Source organism: Lucilia cuprina, chromosome 4 (genome assembly GCF_022045245.1).
Source record: "Lucilia cuprina isolate Lc7/37 chromosome 4, ASM2204524v1, whole genome shotgun sequence".
Lineage (NCBI taxonomy): Eukaryota > Metazoa > Arthropoda > Insecta > Diptera > Calliphoridae > Lucilia > Lucilia cuprina.
This window is the reverse complement of record NC_060952.1, coordinates 78,452,731-78,471,477: the sequence shown is the minus strand read 5'-3', so window position 1 is coordinate 78,471,477 and position 18,747 is coordinate 78,452,731. Positions and strand designations below refer to the sequence as shown.

The window sequence follows — 18,747 nt, the reverse complement described above, 5'->3', positions numbered from 1 at the left end:
TGTTTAAAGCGAATTAAAATAACAATTATATGTTTTTGATAACAATATATTGTTGCAGTGAACAAAGTTTAGTTATAGTAACCATGTCGAACCATGTTTTTTCTCTGAAAATATAATTTAGGCAACCATAGAGCATGATGGAATCCACTTTTTATTGAAAATGAGTCCATTTCATACCCCTGTTACTCCTACATTAAGTGCCGACGTGTCCTCATGGTGCTATCCTCTATGTGCAATCTCCATATTAATTTCCGGTCAAGGAGTTAAATCGAATCAGAAAGTGATGGAATACCCTCAGCAAGTGTAGATCCAATATTTGTTTTCATTATAAACAATATTTACAAAGTTTAATATCCCCTACTCTAGATGAATATAACACAAAGAAAAATGAAAATTTGTGAGATATCAATGTTTTTGTTTGAAAGTTAACTGAACCGATTTTCAGACGGCATAGAACACTTTATAAAAGTGGTCTTCGCGCTGTTTTGAGATGTTATCAAAAAGGCCAAAAACTTTAAAACACGATATCAGAATATCAGATGTAATGGAAATTCAGCACGATTTTATCTATTATAAAAGTATAACTTGGTCTTAGGGTTTCGACTTTTTTTTAAAAATTTTGTGGGATATATTAAAACTGTGGTCTTCTATATTACGAACAGCCGATGGCCCTGTAGGTGTCTTAAGTGTGGAGTATAACAAGGTTCAGGAATGGAAATAACACGGAATATATTACTGAGGGACACGTGAATAGTTCGAAAGAGTGCTCACATAGGCTTTAACTCATATAAACTAGTGGAGTGAGAGTTATACGAAAAAACATTTCATCAGATACAGATCAGACAAAAAATACAAAAAATGCTAAAATATCTTCGTTAATATTATAAATGTGCAAATCAGTTACTAGATAATACTAGGACATATATTCTATCATTTCATGGAAATAACTTTAAATACAATAGAAATATAAATTACACGATTTCTTTTGAACATTTATAAAAATACCTTTTTTACACATTATATCAATAACAAATTTTATAACATTTTCTTAAAATCTATTTAATACATTTGTCATTTATTATCTTTAAACATCTAAGAATCCACTTAATTCGAATTCCTTTACAGTACGTTGAAGAAATGCTCTATATTTAGGGTTTTCAACATTTTTACGACGCAATTCATCGCCTTCTTCAGTGCGTGAGGTAAGATTTTCTAGATTTTCGAAACCTTCTTTTTCCATAAATATAATGGGTGTTAAGCAAGTAGCAGCAATAACACCTGAAATAGTAGAATATTCATTATATCAATATAACTTTTCTTAACTATAATCTGTAATTATAAATACCTTGCAAACTGTTGTTAATGATATCAATGGTAATTTCTTTAAGTGAGGGTATGGTACCATCATAATTTAATTTCTCTAAAGTTTCTTTTAAAATGCGATGATATTCACGAACAATATATTTCAAATGGACCTTGCGTACATTTTCATTTAGGGAACCATACAAAAAGTAATTCAAATCCATGGCGGGGGAGCCATAATAGGACAATTGAAAATCTAGCTGTTTGGAGAAAAAAAAAGTTATTTTTAATTTTCTTTAATCTTTCAAGTTCATTCATTACTTACCAATACAACATTATCGGGTTCTTTGGTTTCATTGTTAATATGAAACATCAAATTATCAACCCACAAATCAGCCATATTAAATACACGGAAACCATTCTCATGGGATTCATACATATCAACTGCACTTTGTAATACATTTTCAGCCAATTTGAACATTTTCTCAGTGATCTCTTCATAACCCTTCCAATGTGAAATCTCTTCGGCTACACAGCGTATATTGACCGGGAAAAACCCTAAGAAATCTTTACGATCTGGATTACGTGAAATAGGTGCTTCTTCAAAGAATTCCATAATTTTTGAATTTTCAGCTGCTATAACAGCAGAACAGGCATGTAATTTAGCCAATTTTTCAATGGTAGGTAAAACATAGTCCAAATTAAGTAAACGTCCTTTTTCGAAATTTTCATAACCATTTAGGTTCATGTCTTCAAGTATTAAGAATGGTTCTGGTGATTCGGTGGTGTAATAGCAAGCAGGAGCAATTTTAGTTGTATCACCTATGGAGGCAAGAAGCTCTTCGACACGGGGTATTACCTCTTTGTAAGCCATTATTTCACGTTTAAATAATTTGCTTTTGTGAGCTACTACTCCTGTGTAGCCTTTGGGGTGGTCCTGTAAGTAAAAAGAAATATAGAATTTCATAAGAAGTTAAAAAGAGCTTATTGATAAGTGGACAAATGACTTGTATATATATATATACCAATATACTTGGACTTTATCGGAGACAGACAGTGTTAAATACCTAGGCGTAAACTTTCATAGCAATGGATGGATTTTTGTTTAATGTTGGGTAAATAAATCAATTCTGACTTCTTAGTGGAACCAGTGGGTTAGTGGTTAGTGTTGAAGTCTGTTAGACCGGAGATCGAACCCACCACAATTCCCACCTGAAGCACTGGTCAAGAAGCGTACAACAGGCCTGAAAGAGTCCTAGGTGTACATGCACATCCTCTATTCAAACTAACTAACTAAATGGGACCATGGGCACTACATCAACCATCGCTTTAGAAACATTTCTGAACATGCTTTCAATCCTAATTCATATAATATCTTTGGGGAAATGTAAGATATTCGACTCAGATAGAATATCGCAATATTAGACACAGATGTCATTCAAGATATTACATATCTTAGAAACAATGATTCGAAAATTGTTAGAAAAAAACTATATTTCTCAATACTAAACGAAAACTCCTTTCATAGATTTATATAAGGGGTTTGTAACACACAAAAATATGGGTCCTACATCCACCTTAAAGTATACCGATCGAATTTTTGAGCCGATTAAGACATGTACGTCCGTCTACTCGGAGGGCCTCATATGACTCTATGAAAAGCCTCCATCAAAATTTCATTTAAATGTCCACAATTTTATTCAACAATAAACGGCTGAAGTACACTGAAAAAAATCCATGCCTAATATATACGAAAAATGTCGTACATTGTACGAATCGTTCGTTGTTTCGCACCACGAAATTCTTTCGTAATATATACGAAATTGTACAAAATATTTTAGTATAATGCAAAATATTCATGAAAAAAATTATTTACATAAATTGAAAAAAGGGAATTTTGAATAAATATGGTAAAATTTACGAAAAATTAATTTATTCAAACATTTTTGTTCATTTTAAAATAAATTTTCTAATTTTAGTTCAAAATTATTCTCCACACGAATTTTAATTTTTTATGAAAAAAATTCGAGAATAATATTATACTTTTTTCCTAAATTTTATAAAAATGTTGTAGTTTTATTTAATCATAATATAATTAATATCATTATGTTTAATTTCGCTAAAATTTAAAAAAGAAAATATTACGAAAGGTTTTCGTACTTTCGTAAAAATAGAAAAGGATTTTATTAAATAATATTTCGTATTATACACGAAATTTTTGTAAATATTACGAAAATAGAAGTTACGAATTTTTTTTTCGTAAAGTTGAGCATGGATTATTTTCAGTATATGTATATCTTCGGCAAATAAATGCTTTATTATGACAACTAAAACACATATTTTTGTAAAAGGTGTAGGGTATTATATGGTTGGCCTCGTCCGACTATAATTTCTTATTTGTTTTATTTTTTTAAAAGGTATAGGTGCTAGAACTATAATTTCATACTTGTTTTTATACTTTATTTTTGCGTGTTACAAACATCAGCACAAACGCATAATAGCCTCCCCACTGTAGTGTTGTAGGGTATATAAATAAGAATTCTGTTCTTGAAAAATAAATTTTAATATAGTTGAACAAATGCGACTTTTTTTGTGATGAATTGTAATTTGTTCTTATTGTGTTGTAATAGATTTTTGAGAAATCTTCAAGATTTTTGTTAAAAAAATCATTTTTTTACAATTTTGAATGTTTTCGAAATCATTTCAAATATATTTGTACTTTCAATAAAACTTTTTATTAACACTTATTAAAAAGCATTTAATACTAATGTGTTAATAAAAGCAACGACCGATATGAGTGAGTGGATTTAATCTAAATTGGAACACAAAAACATATCAATATTTAGCTTTGAGATAAGAGAATTAAATATTATTAAATTTTAATAAAAAATAGTTTCTAAATAAAACTAATATGACAATGCATTTTGTTTTAAATAAATTTTTTGAAGTTTTAAAAAAACATATAAACCCCCAAAAAGCTTTCAGAATCAACAGGCATATATTTTTGTGAAAAGCTCTTTTTTTTAAACAATCACAACAAGTGTATTCTTGCATGAAGCATGTGATTTTTTTACCCCAACAACGACAACAATATCGATTAATAACAAATGCAGTTTGGAATATTTTAAAAATAACATTAATAATAATAATAAAACACTAGCATACCTTTATAATAACAGAAAATTTACCGGTAACATCATTACGTTTCAAATTGAAAATAGCACGATGCATTTCACTGGCAAAACCACTGCCCACCATTTCACCGCCACCATTAATACTTTTCACTACAATTTCATGCACTTCAAGAGTATCATCTTTAAAGTATTCCTTTAAAACATCTTGTAGAAAATCAGCTGTAATCCATTCAGGTGGAGTGTAATTTTTAGCACCAGTACCCATATTATTTATATTTATTTTACTTTCAAACTACTAGTTTAACCGAGTCACCTGATTACAATTAACTTCGAAAATACCTTAGATGTCTTTACAAAACGTCCGTACAACTTAAAAATTTGATAAATAATAATAAATATAACAGTATTCATACAAAGGGGAGGTATTTTTTGGGTGGATTTATTTAAATGTAAAGTTTATTTGAAAAGTTTTTATTTTCTTCTCAAATGCTCTTTTGGTTCTCGTTAAACTCACGTGCTTTCGAATAAAATAAAGAAAAACTGAATCAACAGAGAGAGCTTTTTTAGCTTAAACAACTGTTGAGGTGATAACAGTCAGAGTTGCCAACAGTATAACATTTGATTTAAAAATAAGATGTTTTCTATACAATACTTTAAATAAATATTTTGTATGAGAGTTTTCTCTATAGAATATTTTTGACATTGAAATTCTCTTTTTATAGAAAAAAATTTTTAGAAAATTTTAGTTATTTTTTCTATAGAAAATTTTCGATGTTAAATTTTTATTTATAGAACATTTTCGATATAAAATTTTCTCAATAGAAAATTTTCAAATAGAAAATTTTCGTTATTGAAATTTTCTCTATAGAAATTTTGGTTATACAAAAAATTTTCTCTATAGAAAATTTTCAACATTGGAATTTACTCTATAGAAAATTTTCAACATTGGAATTTACTCTATAGAAAATTTTCGATATTGAATTTTTTTTAATTTTCGAAATAGAAATTTTCACTATTTTCAATATTGAAATTTTCTCTATAGAAAATTTTCAATATTGAAATTTTCTCTATAGAAAATTTTCGATATTGAAATTTTCTCTATAGAAAATTTTCGATATTGAAATTTTCTCTATAGAAAATTTTCGATATTGAAATTTTCTCTATAGAAAATTTTCGATATTGAAATTTTCTCTATAGAAAATTTTCGATATTGAAATTTTCTCTATAGAAAATTTTCGATATTGAAATTTTCTCTATAGAAAATATTCGATATTGAAATTTTCTCTATAGAAAATTTTCGATATTGAAATTTTCTCTATAGAAAATTTTAGATATTGAAATTTTCTCTATAGAAAATTTTCGATATTGAAATTTTCTCTATAGAATGTTTTCGATATTGAAATTTTCTCTATAGAAAGTTTTCGATATTGAAATTTTCTCTATAGAAAGTTTTCGATATTGAAATTTTCTCTATAGAAAGTTTTCGATATTGAAATTTTCTCTATAGAAAGTTTTCGATATTGAAATTTTCTCTATAGAAAGTTTTCGATATTGAAATTTTCTCTATAGAAAGTTTTCGATATTGAAATTTTCTCTATAGAAAGTTTTCGATATTGAAATTTTCTCTATAGAAAATTTTCGATATTGAAATTTTCTCTATAGCAAATTTTAGATATTGAAATTTTCTCTATAGAAAATTTTCGATGTTGAAAATTACTTGATGGAAAATTTTCGATATTTAAAAATTTAATTTTCGATATTGAAACTTACTTTACAGAAAATTTTTGATATTGAAATTTTTTGTATAGAAAATTTTCGAAATTTAAATTTTCTTAATTTTCTATAGAAAATTTTCGATACTAAAATTTTTTCTATAGAAAAATTTCGATACTAAAATTTTTTCTATAGAAAAATTTCGATACTAAAATTTTTTCTATAGAAAAATTTCGATACTAAAATTTTTTCTATAGAAAAATTTCGATGTTAAATTTTTTTTTATAGAAAATTTTTGATATTGAAGCTTTTTCTATAGAAAATTTGCAATATTGAAATGTTTCCTACAAAAAATTTCCATATTGAAATCTTATCTATAACAAATTTTCGATAATGAAATATTCTGTACAGAAAATATTTGGTATTGTACTCTTCTTTATAGAAAATTATTGAAGTTGTAATATTCTCTTTTATAAATATTTTCTATCGATATAGAAAATTTTTAGTTTAACATGTTCTCTATAGAATATAGAGATATTGAAATGTTCCTTTTAAAAAATTTTCGACATTGAAGTCTTTTCTATAGCAAATTTTCGATAGTGATATCTTCTGTACAGAAAATTTTTGAAATTGAATTCTTCTCTTTATTGTGTATATAGAAATTTTCTTTTTGATACATATTCGATATTGAAATTTTCTTAACAGAAATTTTTTTAATAATTACATAATTTAAATGATTAATAAATTACACTTTACAAAGTTTTATTCGTTATTTTTCGTTTTATTTTTGAGATTTTCTATATTCTAAAGTAACGTACAACCTAATCAAACTCCAATATACCCCTTCTATAGAGAAATGGTAATATATCCAAAATTGCTCTTACATACAGGGGATTTGTAAAAGCTTTCATACGGAATTTATCACCATCTTCACCGGGTTGCATAAGTTTCAGTAAACTGGCTTCTTTATCCGAAGGCAATAGAATCATTACAAGATGGGTGAATGAAGTAAAATAACCCCAAAATCCATGTCTCAGCATACTTATATGAAGATCACTCAATAGAGGCATAGGTTTTTCATATTTTAAAAATTTCAGACTTTTTAATAGGTGCGTATGATAAATTCTTATGAATAAATCAAAATTACGTATACGCAAATTACTCTCCACAGAGCAAATAATAAGTTCCCACAAATCCATGGCCGGACTAGCCCATTTACACATTTGAAAATCTACGAAACGTATTTGATTAATCTCACTAGTGGGTGCAGCCTTTGTGGTATAATTAAGCATTATATTGCTTGACCAAAAGTCACCATGATTTAAGACTTTAAATTCATTGTTTTCCGTACTAAAACACTGCAAGGAGGCATTCACATACTGCTCGGCATTTGGCTGAAACATAATATATGAATAATTCTTATTAAAATTCCTTATTTTAACATTATTATTTCTAACTTACTATTCTCTTGGCATACTTTTCATAATCCTCCAAACCCCAACTGGCCATAGCGGCTTTGTAGCTCTGTACTCTAGCTTGATAGGATTTTGATTTTTGATAGTTGGCTGGTAAGTACGTGTTGGTAAATTCTTTTGGGTAAGAACCCAAACGCTCTTGCAACACTACAGAGGCAGCATGAAATTCAGCCAACTTTTCTAACACTCTCTTCATATGTGTCATATCGAAACCTTTTAAACGATTTATATTTCGAAATTTTTTCGTTAATAAATCTTCTAGAACTAATGTTATTCTCCCGGATTTATCTTCAATCCAATGACATTTTGGTGCAAATTTTACTTTACTACCACATTCATCATACAATGATTCCAGTTGTGGCAGAATAGTTTCGTACATTAGTTTCTCTTTGGGAAATAGATTGAGGGTGTTAATAAATGTGCCACCTTTATCATTGTCTAACATCGTTTTCATAATATACGATTTTTGTTGAGTAAAGCCATCTGAAAAAAAAAATAATTTTTTTAAGTTAAAACTTCACTTTAAAACAAGTAGGAGTTCTATATTCGGCTGTGCCGAATCTTATATACCCTTCAACATGATGTGTTTAAAGCCTTTTGTACCTTTTGAAGAACGAAAAAGTACCAAAAAGTCCCCATCTATGGGTCCTCTGTTAATCCGGGCCATACAAACTTAATTACATGTTCCTAGGTTCAATATTGTAGAAATTGTAAAAAGTACCTTTTGAAGAACGAAAAAGTACCAAGAAGTCCCCTTTTACTGGTTCTCACTTAATCCGGGATATACGAACTTAATAACATGTTTCTAGGTTCAATATTATAGAAATTTCAAAAAGTACCTTTTGAAGAATGAAAAAGTACCAAAAAGTACCCTATCATGGGTCCTCACTTAATCCTGGCCATACATACTTAATTACATGTTTCTAGGTTTAATATCTTAGAAATTGCAAAAAGTACCTTCTGAAAAACGAAAAAGTACCAATAAGTCCCCTTTTATGGGTCCTTACTTAATCCGGGCCATACATACATAATTACATGTTTCTAGGTTTAATATCGTAGAAATTGCAAAAAGTACCTTTTGAAAAACGAAAAAGTACCAAAAAGTCCCCTTGTATGGGTCCTCACTTAATCCGGGCCATACATACTTAATTACGTGTTTCTAGGTTCAATATTGTAGAAATTGCAAAAAGTACCTTTTGAAGAAAGAAAAAGTACCAAAAAGTCCCCTTTTATGGGTCCTCACTTAATCCGGGCCATAAATACTTAATTACATGTTTCTAGGTTCAATATTGTAGAAATTGCAAAAAGTACCTTTTGAACAACGAAAAAGTCCCCTTTTATGGGTCCTCACTTAATCCGGGCCATACATACTTAATTACATGTTTCTAGGTTCAATATTGTAGAAATTGCAAAACGTACCTTTTGAAAAATGAAAAAGTACAAAAAACTCCCCTTGTTTGTGTTCACATAATCCGGGCCATGCATACTTAATTTCATGTTTCTAGGTTCAATATTATAGAAATTTCAAAAAATACCTTTTGAAGAACGAAAAAGTACCTTAAAGTCCCCTTTTATAGGTTCTCACTTAATCCAGGCTCTACATACTTAATTTCATATTTCTAGCCAATAACAAAACATTAGTGCTGCTCTCGCTCTGCTACTCTTGCTCTGCTGCTCTTGCTCTGCTTTGCTTTTATAAACAAATTACAATAACAATATTTACCGTATTGTTATGTATTTTGTTTTTGTTTTTTGCAGTTTCTGTCTGAGCATGAATAAAAAATCTAAATTTTATATGAAATTTTCAGAGGTTGTCTCAGTTTTTTGCTCATATCTCCGTTATTTATGGACCGAGTTTGCTGATTTTAAATAGCGTTCTTGCCGGTCGTATGTCTGATAGAATTATGGAAGATTCGGATCTCGCAGATATCTGGGGTCTTCTAAAAACTGATTTCAACAAACATACAGACAGACAGACAGACAGACAGACAGACAGACAGACAGACAGACGGACAGACAGACAGACGGACATGGCTTAATCATCTCCGCTACCTATAAGGATCCAGAATATATATACTTTATAGGGTCGGAAAATTATATTATAGAAATTACAAACGGAATGACAAACTTATATATACCCTTCTCACGAAGGTGAAGGGTATAAAAATCTTAATTTTACAATATAAAGGGAAGGGTCCATTATGTACCGATTCCTATAAAGTTAAACAAACAGTTTTATGTTCTTATAAAACATGTCAAAGACATTTTCTGAAGGGGTCTTTATATGGCGGTAGAAAATTTTACAAAGATAATTAAGTTCCTATAAAATATAATTATTCCAAATTTCACCGATTCTTTTAGATAGTTATATGCGTTGAAGTCACTTTCTAATGGGGACCATATATGGCGGGTAGGGTCAATTATGGCCGATCCTAAGTCATTTTCTGAGGCGGAAGTTATATGGGGTCGAAATCGTGGAACAATATTACCCACTTTAAATACTTAACAACCTACATTAACTAACTCTATCGTGTTTTTAACACACAGTCGGACAGACATAGCTAGATCGTCTTAAAATCTATTTTTTTATAGGCTTTAGACTATAGTCTACTCTAAAGTCTATAGTACAGTTTATAGTCTAGTCTATAGTCTAGTCTATAGTCTAGTCTATAGTCTAGTCTATAGTCAAGTCTATAGTCTAGTATATAGTCTAGTCTATAGTCTAGTCTATAGTCTAGTCTATAGTCTAGTCTATAGTCTAGTCTATAGTCTAGTCTATAGTCTAGTCTATAGTCTAGTCTATAGTCTAGTCTATAGTCTAGTCTATAGTCTAGTCTATAGTCTAGTATATAGTCTAGTCTATAGTCTAGTCTATAGTCTAGTTTATAGTCTAGTCTATAGTATAGTCTATAGTCTAGTCTATAGTCTAGTCTATAGTCTAGTCTATAGTCTAGTATATAGTCTAGTCTATAGTCTAGTCTATAGTCTAGTCTATAGTCTAGTCTATAGTCTAGTCTATAGTCTAGTCTATAGTCTAGTCTATAGTCTAGTCTATAGTCTAGTATATAGTCTATAGTCTAGTCTATAGTCTAGTTTATAGTCTAGTCTATAGAATAGTCTATAGTCTAGTCTATAGTCTAGTCTATAGTCTAGTCTATAGTCTAGTCTATAGTCTAGTCTATAGTATAGTCTATAGTCTAGTCTATAGTCTAGTCTATAGTCTAGTCTATAGTCTAGTCTATAGTCTAGTCTATAGTCTAGTCTATATCTAGTCTATATCTAGTCTATAGTCTAGTCTATAGTCTAGTCTATAGTCTAGTCTATAGTCTAGTCTATAGTCTAGTCTATAGTCTAGTCTATAGTCTAGTCTATAGTCTAGTCTATAGTCTAGTCTATAGTCTAGTCTATAGTCTAGTCTATAGTCTAGTCTATAGTCTAGTCTATAGTCTAGTTCTATAGTCTAGTCTATAGTCTAGTCTATAGTCTAGTCTATAGTCTAGTCTATAGTCTAGTCTATAGTCTAGTCTATAGTCTAGTCTATAGTATAGTCTATAGTAAAGTCTATAGTCTAGTCTATAGTCTAGTCTATAGTCTAGTCTATAGTCTAGTCTATAGTCTAGTCTATAGTCTAGTCTATAGTCTAGTCTATAGTCTAGTCTATAATCTAGTCTATAGTCTAGTCTATAGTCTAGTCTATAGTCTAGTCTATAGTCTAGTCTATAGTCTAGTCTATAGTCTAGTCTATAGTCTAGTCTATAGTCTAGTCTATAGTCTAGTCTATAGTCTAGTCTATAGTCTAGTCTATAGTCTAATCTATAGTCTAGTCTATAGTCTAGTCTATAGTCTAGTCTATAGTCTAGTCTATAGTCTAGTCTATAGTATAGTCTATAGTCTAGTCTATAGACTAGTCTATAGACTAGTCTATAGACTAGTCTATAGTCTAGTCTATAGTCTAGTCTATAGTCTAGTCTATAGTCTAGTCTATAGTCTAGTCTATAGTCTAGTCTATAGTCTAGTCTATAGTCTAGTCTATAGTCTAGTCTATAGTCTAGTCTATAGTCTAGTCTATAGTCTAGTCTATAGTCTAGTCTATAGTCTAGTCTATAGTCTAGTCTAGTCTATAGTCTAGTCTATAGTCTAGTCTATAGTCTAGTCTATAGTCTAATCTATAGTCTAGTCTATAATCTAGTCTATAGTCAAGTCTGTAGTCTAGTCTATAGTCTAGTCTATATTCTGGTCTATAGTATAATCCATAGTTAATCGAATCTATAGTCTGAACTAGAGTCTTGTCTATAGTAATGCATTTTTAGGTCTGAATTTCTATGTATATCTTATTGCACTTGTTAACTCAATCTCGAACGTATATTTTGTATATTTTGGCTAATTTCTAGACTTTTTACGACTAAATAAGGTCATAGACCTTTCATTTCATGTTAGGCAGGGTATCAAACAAGTAACTCAGGATTTTAAATTAGAATACTTAATTAAAGAATTAATTCATTAATTTATTTCCATTGTTTTGAAATAAAAAGAATTTGTATGTGTTTAGATTTAACCAAAAATAAATTTAATTCTTTTTGGCCGAAACGCATTTAACTGTATTGAATATTACGTACCAAAACATTCCATATATTAATGGTTTAAACTTGCATTAAAGGTACTTAAAATGATAAAATTGTCATAAATTATTATTAATATTTAAAATATTCCTAAAATAAATAGTTAGAGGGCGTTTTTAAATGTTCGGTTCTTACGGATTTAAAATTTTTATTAACATAATATTATCGGAGTGGCCCGACTATATGTTGGATACTATGTAAGAGTTATGAGAAATTTTGAAGTGGGAAGTATATTATGCGAATTGTTCTCTAGAAACTTACCTAAATTTGGATTTGTAAAGATGGTTTATATACAATTTTATTACATAAAAATTATCGGTTTAAATCTTGATAGAAGTGTTTACAAGTGAATGATGGACGATCAAATCAATCAAATTATAAATTATCTACGAGAATCCTCAAAAATATTAAAGTAGGGCAAGCAATAATGTGGACTATAACTTATTAATTAGTATTTTATCAGTATTTTGCTATAGCTTAGTCAGCCAGAATTCCAAAAGTTCGAAAATAAAATAATTTGTTTATAAATTACACTAAGCAACAGTATTTAATAATCTAGATGAGATATAGATATGAAAACATTTCCTTTATCACAAACTCTTCGGTATAAAAGTGTTCACTGATAAGACATGACTTTCTGTTGGATTTATATGCGTAAACAATAATTTTATTAATTCCTCTTGAACTAAATCCGTTCAACAATAGTGGATGTAACTCGAGATTGTTTATAAAGAAATCTGAAGGTCTGAACAGTTGCACAGATCCGTTTAGTTTGAGATTTTCATAAAAAATTGCTACATACAATTTTTTGATTTGAAGCAAAATTTCTATTTGAAGCGAAACTTGTTTGAAAGTAAAGTCGGGAACCATAATGACTTTGGGAAAAAAATCATTAGTGGTCGTGACATCAAAAAAAAATTAATCAAAGACATCTTATATCGAGAAAACTCTAGCAGTTCTAAAATTTTTCACTGCCTATTTTGGCAGCGTTATAAACTGTTAGTGCCGCACACTAGGAATTTTTTTTGGAAAACTTTTGATTTTTCGTAAGAGAGAATGAATATCATTCATCTCATTCCGACAACATCAAATCAATGCAATTAACATTTAGTTTCTGAAACAAAAGTTTTTATGTGTAGACATTAAGGAATCTTCAAAAGAGATTTGAGAAAAAGTTTCTCAACAAAAGTTTCCTAGTGTGGACCAGGTCTTAGGGGGAAAATTTCACATATCTGGAATAATATAACAGCTATAGTCCTCAAATTTTGACATCAATATAAACAGTTAATGAATTTGTGGAGAAGTGTCAATACTGGGCGTGATATCTGTCAAATAAAATAGAATTTCAAATGTCAAGGAAACAAAAAAAGCTAGAGTCCTCAAATTTTCCACTGTCAATTTTGATTTCAATATAAAACGGTAAGGGGAAAAATGGGTGAAGTATTAATAGTGGTCGTAGTATATCTCATATAAATTAAATACCTAAATTCATATATATTAGGGCATAGAAAAATAAATAGAAGTGTTACTGAGAGTAAGAAATATTACTCTCTCACATGTACAGGTTCTGTGTGAATTTAATACAATTGTATGAGTATTTTTATTTTTGTTTTCATCATACCCTACCACATTGCGAGTAAGTAGCAATAAGTTATTTAGTATTTTTTAATGTAGAAGTTATATTCAAGAGATTGATGTTTGCTTAATTAATGAATGTACTACTCATTATAACAATATATAGTCAAAATTTCGCATATATAAAATTTGTTGAGTCGAATTTTATAAATACCCTATTCTTGTATAGCATGTACCGCTTACAAAAAAGTTCAATAGGCTAATTTATGGCCGGATTACATCATTACATCGACGCAGGTTTTACAAACTTTAAGACAGAAACAAAATGCCGTTCCCATTACTGTGGTGTAGGGTGTATTTTGACTGCATTTGGGCTGCTTTGAAATTAACAATAATCGTTCATATCAAGCGTTAATTTTAGCACAATTCCTTGGGCAAAATAGCCCCTGCTGCTGCAATAAACACTGCTAAAAGTTATGTTTTTCCTATAAAATTATTGAAAATATTTTCAGAAAAAAAACAAATTTTTCAATCGTTTTTATTTTTTTAATATAATTTTCAAGTGTCAATATTGACTCAACCCAGCAAACACAAAGAGTTTATTTAAAATTAAGAATAATTTTTAATGAAGATCTTTCTTACATTGGTCAACTGATATTGAATAAAAATGGCTAATTCAAAACATTATTTCATAAAATATCGAAATATAATATCAAACAAAAATATAAAAACTTTTTAGACGAAAGAGTTTGTGTTTGTTGGGTTGCATATTTTTCAACTAATACATTCTCACGACTTAGGTTTTTGACAGCAGACTTAGGTTCTGTCACTCTCAGTTTCACTTCTATGTATACCTATTCTATGTATTAGGGAGTTTATAATAGTTTTAATCCTCAAACTTGAATTTTGATAGCAATATGGGCAAAGTATCAATAGTGGGCATGATATCTGTTTTATAATTAAAAAGCCAAAATTCATATTTCCGGGAAACTACAACAGCTAGAGTCCTTTCTACGGTCTATTTTAACATCGATATGAATGGGTGAAGTATCAATAGGGGGCGTGCAAATTAAACAGCTAGAGTGTTCAATTTTTCAATGGTCAATTTTGACATAGATATGATCAGACAGAGACAAAAATAAATATGAGAGTAACAAATATTAGGGCCTTGGTATGTCCCATATTATTTCGATACTAAAATTCGTTTATCTGCAAAAATTATAACATCTACAGTTACGACTTTTTATACAAGTAACTTTAAATTCATAACTTTTTATATCCACCACTTTAGTGGAGAGGGTATATTGGGTTGGTGCTGATGTTTGTAACGCACAGTAATATTGCTCCTATATCCAGCACGTCCGTCTGTCCGTCCATGTTAATCTTATAATCAAACTACCGGTCAAAAGTTTGAAGATAATTCAATGAAATTTGCTACATGATCTTCCCAGGGGCGAAGCCAATGGTTAAGATCGGTCCCCATACAACTGGACTCCCGAATAGAGCTTGTAAACCTTATAACCAAACTACAGGTTACATTTTGAAGATAATTCAATGAAATTTGCACATGAAAACGAAACCTATTGAAATTAGTTAATATCGGTTCATTATTTCATCTAGCCCCAATACAGCTGAACCCGACGAATAGGGCTTATGTTTAATGTACTCGTATCTCAGCAAAAAGCTGCAAAACCAAGTTCTGCACTAGCTTTGATGATCCTTATGAACCTTTTAATAATAGGACCTCATTTGAGCCTAGCCCTTATAAAAAGACCCTTTAAAATTGGACTTAAATATCCACAAATTTTATTCAACAATAAACGGCTTAAGTATATCTGAGGCAAGGTACAATTAATCTTATATGCTTTATTATGAATACTAAATCACATTTTATTTTGGTAACAGATGTAGGTTATTATATGGTCGGCCTCGTCCGATGTTTATGTTCCAATGCCTTATTTGGGGGGTACATAGAATAGAATGTGGAAGTAATTGCCCTAGTATAAAGTGCGTTTTTAGGTCATTGATATTTATATAAAATTCTATATTAAAAATATTATTTTAAAGATATGAAACCGATTATTCGAATAAAAGAAACAACACTTAAAATTTAGCAATATATATTTCACAATTTCGTTTAGTAACTTAAAAAATGAAGAAAAGTTTTCATCGAAAGAATAACAACAAATATAAAATTCAACACTGATAAAATAAACGCTAAAGATAGTAAGATAACGATAATGGTGGAATTAATAAAACAAAAGTACATAAAAGCCCCAATAGACCAAAAAAATAAATAATTAAATTAGATAAAAAAACTTTCCATTAACATACCATCCATTTCAATATCCATTTTAATTCGTAACATAATTGAGGTATAATTTTCACCCGGTGGTGTGGCCGGTATAATGCTGAATTTTAAAATTTTATTAAAGTTCTCAACATCATTTTTAAGAATATTTTCGAAATATTTTTCGTTAATCCACTTGGGTATGTCCAAATGTAGATTTGGATTAAATTTTGAACTGTTATCGGGCATGATCTTAATTTGTTGATTTATTTATTTTGTTTACACTTTTTTACACTGTTTAATTAAGTACCAAGCAAATATTTTTTTTTTTTTTTTGGCGGTGGGGTGTAGTAGATTTTGTTCTAATAATAGAAGTGTCTATTTTTATGTTTTTTTTTTTTTATTTTAAATCAACATGGACAATTTAGCGTTGACAATGGTTTGTTTGTACAGTTGTTTTTGTGTTTTTTTATTTTTTTTTTTTTTTATTTCAATCTATTGTAATTTTATTTATTGTGTGAACAATTTGTGCGGCTGTTTATTGTTTTTGTTTATATGTATCTTTATTTTTAATTTAAACAAAAAATATATAAAATTATTTTATGCGCGTTGTTGTTTTTGAAACGTCGTTTTATAACCATCAACTGTTTTGAATTGTTTTTAAAAATACAATCATGCTCTCAGTAAAGTCAACTTTTCGAGGCAGTTACATATATTATTATACCCTACATCACTATAGTGGGGTGGTGTTATTATGTGTTTGTGCTGATGTTTGTAACAGCCAAAAATATTGGTCCTACATCCACATTAAAGTATTCCAATAAGCTTCCCAGCTAGCATTTGGAAGATTGTTAGATGATTAATTAGTTAAGTCTTTGTTGACTCTATTTGATGACATAAAAATGGTTCGAAAATGATTGAAAAGTGATTTTTGAAAAACAATAACAAAATATATAGCAATCATAAATTGATCATCCTGGAATTCAAAATATGATGGTTTTAAAAACTTATTTTGTTATCATATTTCAAGCAGTTGGCAGATCTAAAATGGTTTCTTATGTAATTGTTTTTGTTTGCAATAAAACAGCAACACTTACATTTCGAAGTGACTTAAAAACGATTCAGAAATGAGTCGAAACTGATTAGAAAATGGTCTCAGAAAAAAGTCTTTTAGGAGAGTTTCCAAAAAATTTTGTATGGCCTAAAATGAGTTGATATCATTCTCATTTATTTTATAAAATTAAATGTATAATGTATTTTAATTTATGTGATGTCTATTTTCAGTCAAGAAAACTGAATTGTTTTAAATGTTTAATGATCTTCTACGGAAGATAGTTGAGTGACTAATCACTAAACTAAAGCTACGTTCAGACCTATCAAACATTTGATGAAAAAGACGTAACCACTAACTTTTGTTAATTTTTTTTTTAATTCTGCATGATTTTTGTAATTGCAAATAGTGTCAAAACAAATACTAAAGACGTTCTGAACTGATGTCGTCAAATATATATTATGTTTGTGCAAATAAATATATATTTTAAGGAAATCAAAATGTAGATTTTTTAGGGGTCACGTCATTTTCTTCAAACATTTGATAGCTGTGAACGTAGCTTAAGTCTAAATAATTCCAAATAATGTTTTAACCCAGCTAGCATTTGAAGATTGTTGAATGGGTTATCAGTAAACTGAGTCATTTTTGGCTACTTTTGATAACCTAAATTGATATATATTTCGCGCAGTCGGAAGATCAAAAAACATTTTTCGTTGTATTGTATGTGTCTGTAACGAACATTAAAATTACTCATAAATGACTCAAAAATGACTATAACATGATTCGAAAATAACTTTAACTTTTTCGTTGTATTGTATGTGTCTGTAACGAACATTAAAATTACTCATAAATGACTCAAAAATGACTATAACATGATTCGAAAATAACTTTAAAACGAGCAGCAATTCGGATCATAGATGACTTAAAAAATATTAAAAAATGAATCAGTACTGATCAAAAGTGGGATTCATAAAAGACTCGTATTAGGGTAACACTTTCTCCCGACGAATGATTATGATCAGAAAAAGAGCGCATATACGATAATTATAATCGTTCAGAAGAGTCATAAATGACTCGAATGTGATCAAAAATTTCCAAAAATGTTAGCTGAGTTTCTGAGTCGATTTAGTTATGCCCGTCTTGCTGTTTGTCTGTCTTTGTGTCAATGTAATATACGTTTTAAGATATTTTAGTGAAATTAGGCCCATGTTCTTTTTCTTTCCCCCATTTAAAAACGTTTATAGAAAATCTTTTTTTGTCAACAAAAAGTAAAAATTATCCGGATTTATGACAAAAAAAAGCAAACTAAATTCTTTATTATTTTATGCTAATTTACTCACTGGTGTAGGGTATCATGCCCTGCTATCAGTATTAGGAAATAAATACCCTACAGCACTCTATTGGGAAGGGAATTATGTGTGTGTACGTTCCTATCTCCCAGTAGAGTTAGAATCTGTTTCATAATTGGTAAAACGTTGTTTCTTTGTCTATTAATCAAGCTTGGCAATGAATGCATTTTAAATTACAATTGCTTTTAATTGTAATTGAAGTTTTGACAATTGCAATTACTCAAACTTGTAATTACAAT

At 29.2% G+C, this 18,747-nt stretch overlaps 1 protein-coding gene across 1 annotated transcript; it reads right to left on the bottom strand.

Annotated features, from left to right (window-relative positions):
- Positions 1 to 983: 983 nt before the first annotated feature.
- On the bottom strand, positions 984 to 16,759 carry LOC111687104. The gene is made up of 7 exons (XM_046947924.1): positions 16,153 to 16,759; positions 7,611 to 8,107; positions 6,974 to 7,543; positions 4,468 to 4,728; positions 1,628 to 2,239; positions 1,346 to 1,562; positions 984 to 1,278 (listed from the first exon to the last, which is right to left on the bottom strand). Exons 1-7 carry the CDS (start codon positions 16,355 to 16,357, stop codon positions 1,085 to 1,087), a joined length of 2,556 nt encoding a protein of 851 aa, XP_046803880.1. The 5' UTR covers positions 16,358 to 16,759; the 3' UTR covers positions 984 to 1,084.
- Between the last annotated feature and the right edge of the window lie 1,988 nt (positions 16,760 to 18,747).